General features: G+C 42.8%; 1 protein-coding gene across 1 annotated transcript; it reads left to right on the forward strand.

The window, feature by feature from the left end:
* Positions 1–12,538: 12,538 nt before the first annotated feature.
* LOC147020541 (uncharacterized) lies at positions 12,539–13,646 on the forward strand. The gene has a single exon (XM_085893796.1). The coding sequence runs from the start codon at positions 12,558–12,560 to the stop codon at positions 13,644–13,646; it is 1,089 nt and encodes a 362-aa protein (XP_085749922.1). The 5' UTR covers positions 12,539–12,557.
* Positions 13,647–16,884: the final 3,238 nt, after the last annotated feature.

Consider the following 16,884-nt stretch of genomic DNA (forward strand, 5'->3'; position numbering starts at 1 on the left):
GCATTGATGAGTGGTTTAAAGAATTTGGAAAGAATACAACATCAAATTCAGAACTTATCAAATATTGTAAGAAATTTAAAATTCATAATGTGGTTATCTGTACGAGAGATGAATTAACAAACGTGTCTAAACATACAAAGAATATTATTATGAACTTAGAAGATAATAATGGGAACGGTTCTCATTGGGTTTGTATATTTAATAGTCAAGACAAATATTATTTTGATCGTTTTAGTCTTCCACCACCTGTTGAAGTAATAAAATTCTTACAGAATGGTGTTTATCAAACATTTCAAGTCCAAGAATTAAATTTCAAGTGTTGTGGTCAATTATGTCTGTATGTGTTATTTCAACTCAACAAAAAAAAATTGTTAATGACAATATTTTTAATCTAATATAAATGACATATGTTGGTAAAGGTGGTTCTATCTTTGGTGTATCCCAAGAACTGGATATTGATTTATCAAATTATTACACAAAGGCACAGACAGGCTGAACGACAGAAATATAGTATAGCAAAATATATTAAGATGAAAAATGCTTTTAAATTAATAAATTATCCAAGCCTGACTGACGCAAATGACTTGGTGAGATTAAGTGATTTATCACAATATATATCCTTAAGGCCCAGTCAAACCTTGATGTTTTAGCCAGCGATGGCAACGTATTAAAATTTATGTAAAACGCTGGCTTACGTTGAACTTTTGATGTTTTTTTTTAAAGATTCGGACGTATTCATAGCGACTTGGTCTTATGTATAACGCATTAGTAATGGACACAGAACGTTTCGTTGTGTTATAGATAACATACCAACGAATTCTGAACATGTTGTCGGCCTACACGACCTAGGCCCAACGATAGTCTAACTTAGGCATAGCGTGTTGCACGCATCGCCGACAATGTCGTGACGTAGCCTATTAAAAGGCTGACGCACAACGATTCGAATCATAACTGCCGTAGAAATGGAAGTGTCAACATCGCAGTCACACCTTGGCGATCTTGCCAGCATATGCCGACCTAAGAAAATTGTGTCTAAAACGTTGGGGCACGTCAAATACGGTATGAGTAAGTTTGGTATACGTGAGTAGAACGCTAAAGTACGCTATCATACGTCGTAGTAAGTAGAGTACGTCAAGAAATTTTAAACATGTTCAAAATTTTAACGACGTACTTGGCGTATGACACACGTTCCGCATGCGATGGGGATAAGTTGTACACACGATATGCGGACGTTTACACACGTCCACAAAGGCTACTTATAAGCTACTCATTAGTCGAAACACGTTGCGGTAATGTCTTTTTTACGCGAAACTTATTTCTAACTTATGTTTGACGTGCTTTGAACCAATTCTTTACATAGTCCCAACACACATTGATGTATGTAGACGTATTCCAATGACGTCTTCCGGTCGACAAAAAAAATAAATGAACGTGTTTCTAACTTACAACTGCCATATAAAGACGTGTTCCCAGCGATTTTGGGAATTGGTATATAAAAATGGTGTTCATAAAAGGGGAACCCAACAGTGTTTTCGAGTCCTTTTTGAGTCGATGTCCATGTCAGCAGTAACAGTATCAGTATCAGTATCAGTATTAGTATTAGTAGTAGTTTGTTCATGTTGGCAGTACTAGGTGAGTGTGAGGGGGAGGGTGTGGGTTATGATGGATCCTCCTTGCGTCCGCATGTCCACGGGTAGGAGACATCTTTGCACCATTGTTCGAAGTTCTTCGCGGCTAATTTTTTATGGGGCTTTTTTAACAATGGGCTATGGCTTGTTTTTACGATTTAGGTCTATTCATAACGGGTTGGACAAATGCACAATGAACTAATAATGTGCATAGAGCGCTTCGATACCTTATAGATACGGTATACCAACGAATAATTATCGTGTAGCCGGCGTTCACAAACTATGCCCAACGATAGCCTAACTTATCCATATCGTGCGGCAGTTTATCTTTGCCGGTGACGTGGGGTTTGCTATTCATAGGCTGCCACTCAACGATTTAAATGGCTGCATCTCCACTATTGAAAGTAGACGCTTGCGCTCAACAATTGGATTTTTTTTTTACACTCAACGACTTTTAAACGGTACCACTCAGCTATTTTCATTGTTTACAATGAACGATTTAAATTGCTGTCACTCGCCTTTGTTTTTTGTCGCTGGCGCTCGGAAATTTTAATCGTTTCTATTGAACGTGTTAAATCGCTCAAACTCCACTATTGAAAGTAGACACTTGCGCTGAACAATTGGATTTTTTTTACACTCAACGACTTTTAAACGGTACCACTCAACTATTTTCATTGTTTACAATGAACGATTTAAATTGCTGTCACTCGCCTTTGTTTTTTGACGCTGGGGTTTGGAAATTTGAAGCGTTTCTTCTGAATGTGTTAAAACGCTCAAACTCGACTATTTTAAATAGACGCTGCCGATGGACAATTGGAATCATAGCCAAGCTAGACATCGAAGTGTGAACATCCTCGTCATGCCGAAGAAAAGTTTGAAGAATGCTGCAAATAAGTGTCCTGGCCGTGGCCGTGGATGCTGACGCAAGGACGATCCATTATACCGACGTCTTTCAGCCTATGAGTAACTTAAAAGTAACGTCTGTCGACTTGTGGCAACGATCGCGTAACGTGCCAACAACACGTTAATCATAGGTTAGAAATAAGTTTCGGGTACGCTAAACATTACCTCGGCGTGTCTCAACTTATGATTAACTTTCAAGTAGCATGTGTTGATGTCTGTCAACGATCGCAGACCGTGCATACAACTTGTGGCCAGCGTAGCGGAATGTGTGAGTCATACGCCGGCATACGTTGCGAAATTTCAAGCATGCAAAAATTTGAGGACAACCGAAAAGTACAACGTTTAAAGCCAGCGTACAACGACGTATGGCAGTGTTTTTCAGCATGCTCTCAATGTTATCAAAACTTACCCATAACGTATTCAACGTGTGCCAGTGTTTTAGAAAAAAATTTCAAAAATCGGCATACGTTGACTAAAACGTCAAGGTGTGACTGGGCCTTTAAATAAAACGGCTGGGTATTCCAAAGATACAGAAGTGTTGATTTTATCTCCAGGTCATACAGAATTCACAGTTCCAATTAAAATAAAATTTTATAAAGAAGGGCATATCGTTTGTATGAGAATAGAACAATGGGGATATGATATGAATGATTTAGGGTATAATTTGTCATTTAAAATTGACCTAGAAGACCTGGAACAATTAAATCAGTCTCGTAAGGAAGAATATTATCCACTTGGTGCCGAGAATGAGTTTTGTGGAAGCACGATTAGCAAACAACAAAGAAAATAATTTAATCAGGGTAAAGTTAATAATGGTTTTTCCATAGTTTATATCATGAAAACACAAAGAACAGGATTATATATAATAAGTAAGGAAATACAAAATGATTTAACTATGGGAAGATGGGGGGTTATTTCCTGTCATTATATTAATGTGTCATATATTTCTAATACAAAAATGACAGCAAGAAGACTTCAAGAAAATTATCATTTCTGTGTCCAAGCATATCTTCAAGAAAAGGGTATTCGGTATTTTAATAAATATGTTCTACAACATAAGAATGAGGTATTTTCAATGAAAGATTGGCATTATACTGATGCTAATAAACCAACAACTTTGGATTTAATAAAAATGTAATAATGAAAAAATTTTAAAGTTAAGAAAACGCAAGGCTCTTTTAGAAATTCAGAAGAAATTTTCTTGGTTTCCTGTTGTAACAAGCTCAAATGAGCTAAGATTCTCGTCCTCTAAATGATGACGTCATAAAAACGAATATGACGTCATTGTGATGTATCAGGTTTGTGATAAATTAGCTGTGCTAATGCCTGGCTTGATTCCCACAAATAAAATTCAAACAGCTTGCCGAGTTTCGGACATAATGGTATAGGCGATTTCCATTAGCGGCGATATTATGACGCTAACTTTTTTCTCGGAAGAATTTCCAAAATTGGAGATGGTTACTGCCTGCGCATGAGCTTTCTGCATATACATGGCAAGTTTCACGAAGATCCGATGAAAACTCAGGGTTGTGAAACAAAAAATGTCAAAAAAATAGGAATGACATCATACAAATTGATATGACATCATAGTAATGTATCATATGTGCGGTAATTAATCTCTGCTAATGCCCTGTTCGATTCCCGCAAACAGAATTCAAAAAGCTTGCCTAGTTTCGGAGATAATTGTTTAGGCGATTTCCATCAGCGGAGATATTTTGACGTCATAACTTTTTTTCTCGGAGGAATTTTCTAAATCAGAGATGGTTACTGTCTGCGCAGTGTATTTTTACATATATATGACAAGTTTCAGGAAGTTTCGATGAAAACTGTTGGCTGTGAAACAAAAAGGTCCACAAGAAGGAGATGAAGAACAACAACGTGAGTAAGACTTAGAGATCCTCCACGAGGATCTAAAAAAAAAATTTTTTGGATACAGGAATAACAAGAAATCCTGATGAATATATGTATGATATTCTATGGGGTGAAAATGAGCACCAGTTGTACTGGGCCCGGTGTATGCCCCGGTTAGAATAGGTGTACCATATCCCTGTGTGTCGTAAGAGGCGACCAGGGTTGCGTCAGGAAGGGCATCCAGCGTAAAAACCTATGCCAAATCATTATGCGGACAACAAAACGAATTTCCAGACCGGATCGGTCGAGGCCCGGGTAACCAACGACCGCCACCGGTACCGGTGGTCAGCAGGGTACCAGTGGAAATTGTGCTACTGCTGGGCGAAGGAGGAGAAGGAGACGGGGAAGGCGAGTCCGGAGGCAGTGGGAGAGGGGGAAGGGTAGAAGTGTGGAGGTGAGAGTTAGAACTCTGAATGTTGGGACGATGACTGGCAAAGGGCGAGAGTTGGCTGATATGATGGAGAGAAGAAAGGTGGACATACTGTGTGTACAAGAGACCAAGTGGATGGGGAGTAAGGCGAGGAGCATTGGAGGTGGTTTCAAACTGTTCTACCATGGTGTGGATGGGAGGAGAAATGATGTCGGGATAATCCTGAAGGAAGATCATGTCACGAGGGTATTGGAGGTGAGGAGGGTGTCTGACCGAGTGATGAGTGTGAAGTTGGAAATTGAAGGGGTGATGATGAATGTCATCAGTGCATATGCCCCACATATGGGGTGTGAGATGGAATATAAAGAAGATTTCTGGAGTGAGTTAGATGAAGTGGTGGAGAGTGTATCCAAGGATGAAAGAGTGGTGATTGGAGCAGATTTCAATGGACATGTTGGGGAAGGGAATAAAGAGGATGAGGAGGTGATGGGGAGGTACGGTCTCAACAAGAGAAATGTGGAAGGGCAAAAGGAGGAAGAGTTTGCAAAAAGAATGCAAATGGCAGTGGTAAACACGTATTTCAAGAAGAAGGAGGAACACAGGGTGACATACAAGAGTGGAGGAAAGTGCACACAGGTGGATTACATCTTAAGTAGGAGATGCAACCTGAAAGATATTAGTGACTGTAAGGTTGTGGCAGGGGAGAGTGTAGCTCGACAGCATCGATTGGTGGTCTGTAGGATGACTTTAGAGGTGAGGTTGAGGAAGAGAGTGAGGGCTGAACCAAGGACCAGATGGTGGAAGCTGAAGGAGGAAGACTGTTGCGTGAAATTTAGGGAGGAGGTGAGACAGGCGTTGGATGGTGGTAAAGATGGGTGGGATGATTGGGCAACGACAGCAGAAGTTGTGAGGGAGATAGCTAGGAAGGTACTTGGTGTGACATCTGGACAGAGGAAGGAAGATAAGGAGACTTGGTGGTGGAATGAGGAAGTACAGGAAAGTATAAGGAAGAAGGGGTTGGCGAAAAAGAAGTGGGATAGTCAGAGAGATGAAGAAAGTTGGCAGGAGTACAAGGAGTGGCGTCGAAAAGCAAAAAGAGAGGTGGCTAAGGCCAAGGAAAAGGCATATGACGAGCTGTATGAGAAGTTGGATACAAAAGAAGGGGAAAAGGATTTATACCGATTGGCAAGACAGAGGGACCGAGCTGGGAAGGATGTGCTGCAGGTTAGGGTGATAAAGGACGCAAATGGGAATGTGTTGACGAGCGAGGAGAGTGTGTTGAGAAGGTGGATGGAGTACTTTGAGGAGCTGATGAATGAAGAAAATGAGAGAGAGAGAGAAGGTTGGAAGAGGTGGAGATAGTGAATCTGGAAGTGGGGTGGATCAGTAAGGATGAAGTGAGGACTGCTATGAAGAAGATGAAAAGTGGAAAGGCGGTTGGCCCAGATGGTATACCAGTGGAGGCATGGAAGTGCTTAGGAGAGATGGCAGTGGGGTTGTTAACCAGATTGTTTAATAAAGTCTTGGAAAGTGAGAGGATGCCGGAGGAGTGGAGATTAAGTGTGCTGGTTCCGATTTTCAAGAATAAGGGTGATGTGCAGAGCTGTGGAAATTACAGAGGGATAAAGTTGTTAAGCCACACCATGAAGTTGTGGGAAAGAGTAGTGGAAGCTCGGTTGAGAGGAGAGGTGATGATCTTTGAGCAGCAATATGGGTTTATGCCAGGAAAGAGCACCACTGATGCGATGTTTGCTTTGAGAATGTTGATGGAGAAGTATAGGGAAGGCCAGAAAGAGTTACATTGTGTGTTTGTGGATTTAGAGAAAGCTTATGATAGGGTGCCAAGAGAGGAGTTGTGGTATTGTATGAGGAAGTCGGGAGTGTTGGAGAAGTATGTGAGGATCGTGCAGGATATGTATGAGGACAGTGTGACAGCGGTGAGGTGTGCGGTAGGAATGACGGACCGGTTTAAGGTTAAAGTGGGATTGCACCAAGGATCGACTCTGAGCCCTTTCCTGTTTGCAATGGTGATGGACAGGTTGACGGACGAGATCAGACTGGAGTCTCCATGGACCATGATGTTCGCGGATGACATCATGATCTGTAGGGAGAGTAGGGAGCAGGCTGAATCGAGCCTTGAGAGGTGGAGGTACGCACTGGAGAGAAGGGGAATGTTAGTCAGTAGGAGTAAGACGGAGTATATGTGCGTAAATGAGAGGGAGGGTGGTGGTATAGTGCGGTTGCAAGGAGTTGAGGTGGGGAAGGTGGATTGGTTTAAATACTTGGGATCAACTGTCCAAAGTAACGGAGAGTGTGGGAGAGAAGTGAAAAAGAGAGTGCAGGCAGGATGGAGTGGGTGGAGAAGAGTTGCAGGAGTGATTTGTGACAGAAGGGTAGCTGCAAGAGTGAAGGGGAAAGTATACAAGACGGTAGTGAGACCAGCTATGTTGTATGGTTTGGAGGCGGTGGCGCTAACAAAAAGACAGGAAGCAGAGCTGGAGGTGGCAGAGTTAAAGATGCTGCGATTCTCGTTGGGAGTGACGAGGATGGATAGTATAAGAAATGAGTGTATTAGAGGGACAGCGCAGGTAGGACGGTTTGGAAACAAAGTGAGAGAGGCGAGATTGAGATGGTTTGGACATGTGCACAGGAGGGAAACGGAGTATATCGGGAGAAGGATGTTGAAGATGGAGCCGCCAGGCAGGAGGAGAAGAGGAAGGCCAAAGAAGAGGTTCATGGATGCGGTGAGGGCGGACATGCGGGTGGTTGGAGTGTCAATGGAAGATGTGGAGGATAGAGCGAAATGGAGACAGTTGGTCCGCTGTGGCGACCCCTAACGGGAGCAAGCCGAAAGAGGAAGAAGATTCTATGGGGTGAAAGTAATTAAACGATAGTAAGGGATGACGAAGGAGTTGAAGAAACTGAGACAAAGGAGGAGAAGGAGAAGAGAGAGAAGGAGGAAAAGGAGAAGAGAGAGGAGGAGAGGGAGAAGAGAGAGAAGAGAGAGAAGGAATTGAAGGAGAAGAGAGAGAGAAGGAGGAAAAGGAGAAGAGAGAGAGGAGGAGAGGGAGAGGGAGGAAAGAGAGAATAAATAACTATAACAAATATGGAAACCAGTGAGATTAGAAAAAGATTGGGGGTATTACAGAAAATAAATAAATCGCAACGCACCGAGGAGGAAAACAAAGAATTGACAAGTCTCTTAGAAATATTTGCGTCAAGACTATTAACATCGGTTTCAGGAAGAAGATATAAATGAGAAAGTGGAGATAAAGAAGAGAAAGAAGGAAAAGATTATATTATTGATGATGTTGGTGTGATTGACTTTGATTAAAGTTTTCCATTTTTTTTTCTTCAATAAATGGAGGAGAGAGTTCAGACATTTCTGAGGATTCTTTATGTTTTAAAAATTAAGATTCAAATGTGCATGTTGGAAACTAAAATGGTTTTCGCACTCTGTAGGAATTTTTTTCATAAATAAATGAGTTATTGTCTCAAATGTAAAAATAAAACTAATACAAGAAATATCTCATATTTTAAAAGTAAAAATTACCCCCGTGTGGGGATGACGGTCATCTCTATAATACCACAAGTTCTCAATGTTCAGTTATGACCGAAGACTACTGTGCAGTTTGGTTAAAGACGACTCGGCATTTTGGCGTGCGCACGAAATTGTATTTTGAAAATAAATGCCGACGTTTACATTTTGGGTTTTGAAACTTTTGCACCTTCGGCGGAAAATGTATAAACATAAAAGGCTAAAAATGTGTTTTATATTTATATTTCATTTCTCCTTCCTTCCTTCTTTGCGAATCGCATCGGCGTTTTTGGCCATCTTCCAGATCACGTGACGATCAAACGGGAAGGAAGTTAAAAAAATCTGTCCAGTTAGATACAAGATAATATTTTTTACTATCATAATCAATAAACAGTTACCGAATATCTTGTAGAATGGCAGACTAGATAGGTTTTGAAAATGGCGATTTTTATAACTTACGTGACCTCGTGACCTTGACCCTGACCTTGAACCTGGACAAAAGTTATATCGTTGTGCAACACTCATCGACCTCTACCCACATACTAAGTTTCATCAAGATCGGGAAGAAAAATTGTTGACGGATGTACGGACGGACGTACGGACGGACATTTGGTCCGGCTTTATTAGGTCATCTCTACCGAGATGACCTAAAAATGACAGGGTTATACAAAAAGGTACATGTTCGGTGTGTGGCTCAAAAAAAGAGTCAACTCCCAAAACACAAACGTGGGGGAGATATACAAAAGTTTTTATCAGGAAGTAAATTTACAACTACTGGAATACCAGGGGAATTACATCTACCAGGGAATTACATCTTTCTGTGGTCCAGGCACAAACTTGGATAAAAGTCGAGATGAGGCAGACAATCCTAAACCATGGAGCAAACCCATCAATAGGGTTGATTAAGTGTGCATGAGGCATGATATTGATTCTGGGAATACCACAACGTTGGAAGAAAAACATGAAGCAGATAGAGAAATGTGGTATAATTTGTCTCTGATACAAAATCCAACCTTGAGAGAAAAAGTTGATAGGTTCATCATGAAGAAGATGATCAGTGCTAAATTGAAACTTGGGCTTGGAAATTCAAAAAAACTTAGAGGCTCTAATGATGTCATTAAGATTGAAGAACAATAAGCTAATGAATTACATAAACCAATAATCACAAAGTTTCATAGAAGGAAGGTTTATTCCAAGGAAGTTGATTATGTCTGGTCTGCTGATTTGATTGAACTCAATAATGATAAGGGGTCCAAGTATGCTTTAACCGTTATTGATTTGAGGATTAGATATGCATGGGTCGTCCCTTTGAAAAACAAAACAGGTAATACTCTTATGTTCGCCTTCCAACAGATATTCAATAAAAGCAAGAGAAAACCGAAAAAATTGTGGACTGATGAGGGTACAGAGTTCTACGACAAGACATTTATGAATTTTCTTTAAAATAACAGCATTACATTATACAGTACCTTTAATGAAGGAAAAGCGGTTGTTATTGAGCACTTCAATCACACTTTAAAAGAGAGACTACAAAAAAATTCACTCAACTAGTTTCTCAAAAATGGGTATCTTTAATTCAGGATATTGTAGATAAGTATAATGATACGATTCACACCTCAACGAATACCAAACCATAAGAAACATTTACAGAATTAGAATATGAAAAAGAGACTAATGTCAGAAAGCCTAAGTTCAATGTTGGTGATATAGTAAGAATATACAGGTGGAAATCTCATTTTGAAAAAGGTTATACTGTTGTGGGGCTGGGTCTCGGTGGCAAGCACGACCAACTGCTATATGGAGCAGTAGAGTCGGCTCCACCGGACACCCGGAATTTATAGGTCGTCACTCCAGATAACTCCGGAGCCGACGGGTCCCTTATCAGACCGAAGATCGCCAATAGGTCGACCACGTGGGATAGGGTTAATTGCCAATTTCAATATATCTAAATACCCACGTCATCCAAACTACCGGGTAAATTCACCCTCGGCAGGATCTGCGTGATCGGGGCCGTTACCGAGCCGGATCCGTGTCGTACCCCGAGCGGAGAATACCAGAATCCTGCCAGGCCGATTGCACGATTACAGCAGCAATGAGACCTCCTTATTCCCATTCGCAGCATGGCAAACCAATGGCAGAAAGGACAAGGACGAGCTGGGGCATTCAACAAGAGGGGAGTTATTTACAATAATGGGCAAAAACCGGGAAAGGAGACAAAGAGCAGATTACAACCGAATATATTCCAATGTACAATAACGCAAGCACTAAACGATTCTACTTCGAGAAGGGCCCACACTCAGACACACACCCAAAGAAATGAACCCCGTCAGGTCTTTATTGAAGGTTTCCAGCTCGAGGGAAGATGAGCTGGACACCAGAGCTATCTTGGACCTGTCCACTTCGTGTGGTCTTCGACGTCCTGGACTGGCAGGACTCGAACCCACAACCACGATGCCACTCCAAGTACCAGGGACGGAGGATGAAGAGTGGACGCCAACCAGCGCGAGGGCCGACAAGGTAGCGAGCACCAGCAGGCAAAGCCAGGCGATCCGGCAGACAAAAACCAACTCCAACTAGTCGGATCGCGCCGAACAATTATGCACTCCTTCTCCAGAGGGGAGGAACCGTCTCCTCCGACCCGCTCGCCCTCACTGGACCATTTTGGCGTGCAAAATGCACTCATCACCCCCGTGATTGACCAAAAGGGGCACCAAGTCCGCTGATTGGACCGGGGAACATGGCGGGCGTCACGGAGGACCGCCTCTCAAACAGGAAGAGGAGTAATATTATCCTGCGTTGGCTCTCATTGGCCGACAGACGGCAAACTCGCTCGCATCTCTCTGATTGGTCAATAGAGATGCCAAGTCCTTCTTGAACTCCACCTACCACGAACGTTATGGCGTCAGGATGGAGCGAAGGTGTTGTTGTTGTTGTTGTAAGTGATATAAAAATATCAAAGAAAACCCTATCAAAATAACTCCGCAGCGCATGAACATTTAATCACCCATTAGACACAGGGGATGGATTCTAACTATACACATATACTTAACAAAATAACTGAGCTACAGGGACCTGTCTGTTGTGTGCTCATGGCTGCCAGATTCGTAACAATACTAAGCAATGGAGAAATGAACTTTTTCAAATCGTTGATGTACTAGATACAGTTCCTTGGACCAATAAGGTATATGACTTAGAAGGGGAAGACATTTTAGGTTCATTTTATTCACAGGAATTGCAAAAGACAAAGATAATAAATAAAAAAAAAAATAATAATTTTTTACTCCACCCCTTTTTTAACTCCGCCCACACAAGCCCCACCCATGCAAACCCCACCCACACAATCCCCATACACAGAAGCTCCACCCACAAAAACCACACCCATCATATTCACATAATTAGTGATTAGTTAATTAGTTCCCCACACACGTGTTTATTTAATTTAAAAATATTTGCTCCACCCACACAAACCACATCCACACAAGCTTCACCCACCCACACAAGGCCCACCCATCCACACAAGCCCGCCCAAACAAGCCCATCCACACATGCTCCCCCCATCCACCCAAACCCCATCCACACAAGCCACACCCACCCACTCAAGCCCCCCCCCCTGTATCAAGAACTGTATCTAGTACATCTAATAAATTAGTCAAAGAAAATAAGGATGTTGTTTTTCTCATCTGTTTGCTTTTTATGGTGATGAATGTCATTGTGCCCTTGATATGGCCCTAGACATAGGCACAGCCCAAGTTTTATAGGCTGTATCACGTATGATAGATTTGACATTCATGAGCTGACGATTTATTTTTATATTTTCAGGACCAACAACATGATGGATGAAGTACCACTGACTAGCAAGGATTCATGCCAGACGAAAGGATCAACGAACTGGACAAAATGTGTCCTGTGCCAAGATAATTCTTCCCTGAAAGGGTCCTTGGTGTTGCAACCAAAAGTCGAGTCATTCTGCCGTTTGATAGAGACAATACAGGAGCGAGCCACTTTACAGGATGGTGGTTATGTACAGATTCATAAGTGACTTGAGGGGATGTCAGCAGAACTGTTGCAAAAGGAGAAGGCTGTCTGGCACCGAACATGCTATTCCAACGCAACTAACAAGGACCAAATTCGTTGTGCCAGGGTTCGTTATGATCAGGCACTATCATCAGGGTCGCATATCCCCAAAGGGCCAGGTCGAAAGAGAAAAATGCCTGAAGTATGTCTGGAGTCGTCAAGCTCCTCCACACCATTCACTCGGTCATCCACAGACCCCTATGACAAGGCTTTGTGCTTCTTTTGCAAGAGGAGTGATGGTCAACCTATTTACCTTGTACGGAGTGACAGTGCGGGCAAATCGCTGAGAGAAGCTGTTGATGTTGCTCAGAACCCTGTTTTTATGACTCGATTGAACACTGTTAGAGCGCCAAGTGATGCACATGCAATTGACGTTATGTATCACAGGTTTTGCTGGATGAAACATGTCTTCCATGTCTTGCGAGATCACGACACCAAAGGAGAGAAGGATAAAGCATCAATGACACAAGTTATGAGTTTAATTGAACTGATCAACTTGGTAGATGTCCTAACCAAGCAGAAAACTCAACTCCATATGGAGGACATCGAGACAACTTATGTTAACCTAGGTGGTAAAGATGCCTTAAAACATCATGTACCCACGTTCAGTAGAAAATGGCTGAAGAATAGAATCTTACAGGCGTTACCCAATGTAAGGTCAGTGCTCCAAAAGAACAGACGGAAATCTTCTATTCTCTATTCACCTGAGACATGCGAGGAAGATATGGTCAATGCTAGCATTACAAATGACGATACAATGGACCATATGGATGCTATATACAAAGCAGCTATGCTTGTTCGCAAAAGTCTAGAGAACTTCTCCACCAAGGACCAACAAGATGAATATATACAAGTTTCTAGCAGTGAACAGGACGTACCCGGAGAGCTTAAGGCAATGGTACGTTGGATAATGCTTGGCCCAGTGGAAGAGATGCAATCAGAAGCACGGACAAATGTTGTGGACAGATCAGTATTAACTGTAAGCCAAACCATCATGTACGGCCTCAAGTCTTGGAGGCAGGCAATGTACAAACCACGGAACGAATCTGCTCTATTCCATCCGCAACGTCAAAGGAAAAATCCTAATGTTATCGGTACGGCTCTAGCCATCCACCATGACACAAGGAATAAAAAGATGGTAGACCTTCTCAATGCACAGGGGTACTGCGTTCCATACAGCTGTATCTTGCTTCTTGAGACTGATTGCAAATGCTGTGGTTAAAAATACCACACTATTCCAAGGACTGTATGTTCCACCAATTCTCAAGCGAGGACGACTTCCGGTCTTTGGCTTCGACAATACTGACTTTGCTGAGGATACTCCTAATGGAAAACACACAACTCATGGAGCCATTATAGTAGTATTTCAGAAGGTAGATGGTGCTGGAGAGACGATAGTGTCCCCTGTACAGATCACAGAAGCAATGAACTTGACTGTTACTCCGCATCATTCAGAAATAATACCATGTAACAAGCCAAAACCGGTTACAGGGTCATCGTCCTCGAGAGAAGGCATGGTTGAGTTCACAGTCAATAAGACGGGAGTTGACAAACACTACCAGCTGACACACCTGGGATGGGTCTTAGCGTTGGCTCTCTCCAGAACAAACACAGAAAGGAATCTTACAAAACTCCCTTGTTGGGCTGGCTACAACTCTCTCCTTCCAACACGCCCGTTGTCGGTGACGCAGATCGGAGCTCTGACTCTGATGCCTGAGGTAGCACATGAGTGGTCAACACTAATGACTGTGTTAGAAGAATGTCGCGGATTGAAAGAGCTTGCTGTTGGGAAAGATCACCCGACTGTCATTTCCTGTGACTTGGCCCTCTATGAGAAGGTAATTCAGCTACTGCATGCTCGGCCTGACTTAAAAGGCATAATCGTTCCCAGATTGGGAGAGCTACATGTCGTCATGGCTGCACTGAGAGGTCTGGGTGCATCCATAGAGAACTCTGGCATAGACGATGCTTGGATGGAAGCCGATGTGTATGGATCTGCAACCACAAGACAGATTCTGAAATGCACCCATTACAAATGCTCACTTCAAGCTCACATATACTTGTATGTGGCACTCTCTGAAATGGCAATAGAAGAATTCTTCAAGGACAATCCGCATCTCAAGGAAGTCTGCGTAGATGCAACGGAAACAGTTCAAACTGCTTGTGGAGAACATGACAAAGCACTGAAAACTGAATCAGTGCAGCAAGCCAGCAACTGTCTGCTCCAAGTCATCATCAATGAGAACTTGTTTGAGAGACTTCAGGAATGGGAGGCCAGCCGCTCAAAGAATGCCATGTTCGAGGCCATGATGAACTATCTCCACAGAGTAGAGGCAATTCTGCATTTTGTTGCAGCAACTCGGAATACCGACTTAAAGCTTCATCTTCAAGCCGGTGAAGAACTCATCAAGATATTTTTTGCCATGGACAGAATCAAGTACAAGCGGCTCTGGCCAAGGTACATATCTGACATGTATGCGCTTAAGAACAGCCATCCAGAGACCTGGAGGGAGCTCGAAGCAGGAAATATTTCGGTCACCAAGAATACTATCCCATTTGTATCGATCGAAGCAGACCACGCTGTTGAACATCTGAACAGGTTGCTGAAGGTTCACTCTGGTGTGATTGGCATATCAAATAATGCAAATGCCAGACAGCGATTCTTCTTGGCTGCACCTGAACTGTCACGCCTGTCTTGCGAGTTTAAGGGACAGTTTGGTCTGAAGGAAAGTGAGATCACTGAGCACCATGGCCTGTCTCCAAGTGTCATCAAGCGTGAACACAATGCAATTTACCGAATCAAGGCTGCCATACTTAGTCATGAAAATCCATTTGAAGTTGAGGGTAACCAGCTCTTCAATGTGGTCATCCACACTTATGTGCCAGAATAATTTGTACCACAGATACTGAACATTGATGAAACGGGACAGAATCTCTATGAAGATTTTGTTGCTAAACGGATCAATGGTGATGTCAACCTATGAGCGTCAGTGAAGAAGGGGAAGAACAGAATGTACATGTCTGGCAATACAACACTAGCAATCAAGATCAGGGACAAGATAGTAGATCTAAAAGAAACCAAGGATTTGTATGGTAGACTGATGGTACTCTCCAGATCCAGCAGGGACGTCGACCAGAAGGATGCAATTGGCAACTTTGAATTCACTGTGACACCGAGGGCCCTGTTTGCACCAAACGGTAGCTGACTGTCATGCACCAACAAGTCGAAGCTAATCCACAACTTGGAGAAGTTTGCCAACAAGGAACCGTCTTTACCAGAAGATGAGCTTGATGCCACACACATGGAACCAGGACCCGCTGATGCTGTAATTGATGGCATTACTAGCACAAAGGTCGCAGTCCTGGATGGAATGGTAGTTGTCCAGAAAATGACCAAGAAACCAGCAATGGTTGTGACAGTGAAGGACCTCAGTGAATGTTTCAATGATAGGGTGATGAGTCTGACCAGAGGCTTCGACCATGTAATTCTTGTTTTTGATACATACAAGTAAGATTCCCTCAAGAGCACAACCAGAGACAAACGACGTCAAGGACACACACATGTCACATTGACGTCAGTGTCACACACATCACGACGAGTCGATTTCTGTCCCATGATCAAACCAAGGCTGATCTGACGGAGTACTTGGCAGAGAAAACTCTAGAATACAACCGCGATTCAACAAAAGTGGTAGTCGTTTCGGCATCTGGGCGGACGTCGAGCAACAGGGGTCTCCAATTTGAGGCGAATAACCATGAGGAGGCCGATACGTTGATGATCCAGCAAGCAATAGCTGCATCACAGCAACACACGGGAGATATCGAGCTGACGATATTCTCACCTGATACGGATGTTATGGTTCTTGTCATAGCAAACTATCACCTCCTGCCAAGACACACATCTATATCAATGGCATCTAGCATTGTCAAAATCGAGCCAATCTGGAAGGCCCTAGGTGAGGAGAGAGCCCAGGCATTGCCAGCCTTCCACGCATTCACAGGCGCCGATAATACTGGGCGGTTCGCTCGACATGGTAAGGCAAAGTGGTTCCAGTGCTACTTGAAGACCGATGACGACATGGTAGATGCCTTTGCTATGCTCTGTAAGGATGCTGAACTATCAGAGGACCTATACAAAATTTTAGCAAGATTTGTCTGTTCAGGTTATTGTCCAAGTGGTGTCAATATTTCCAGCATCCCTGAACTTCGGTGGCATCTCTTCTGTAAGTACATGGCTGAGAATGACAAGTTACCACCAACTGTCGGTGCTCTGAGGCAGCATATTAGTCAGGAGGCCCAATGCAGAATAGTGTACGACCCTGCTGATTCCGTGTTAGAATAGTGCAACAGGTGTAAATTGACTGTCCAGACACACAGAAACGTGAATCAACTTGTTGCCAACTCTGGATATGGATAGTATGGCCGCCATGACAGTTTACAAAATGGTCTCCATTAAATAC

Source organism: Eptatretus burgeri, chromosome 9 (assembly GCF_056783735.1).
Source record: "Eptatretus burgeri isolate ZD-2024b chromosome 9, Ebu_testis_v1, whole genome shotgun sequence".
Lineage (NCBI taxonomy): Eukaryota > Metazoa > Chordata > Myxini > Myxiniformes > Myxinidae > Eptatretus > Eptatretus burgeri.

Bases quoted from the DNA above. Each gene is read 5' to 3' on its own strand.
- LOC147020541 (XM_085893796.1), top strand. From the start codon at position 12,558: ATGCCTGAAGTATGTCTGGAGTCGTCAAGCTCCTCCACACCATTCACT.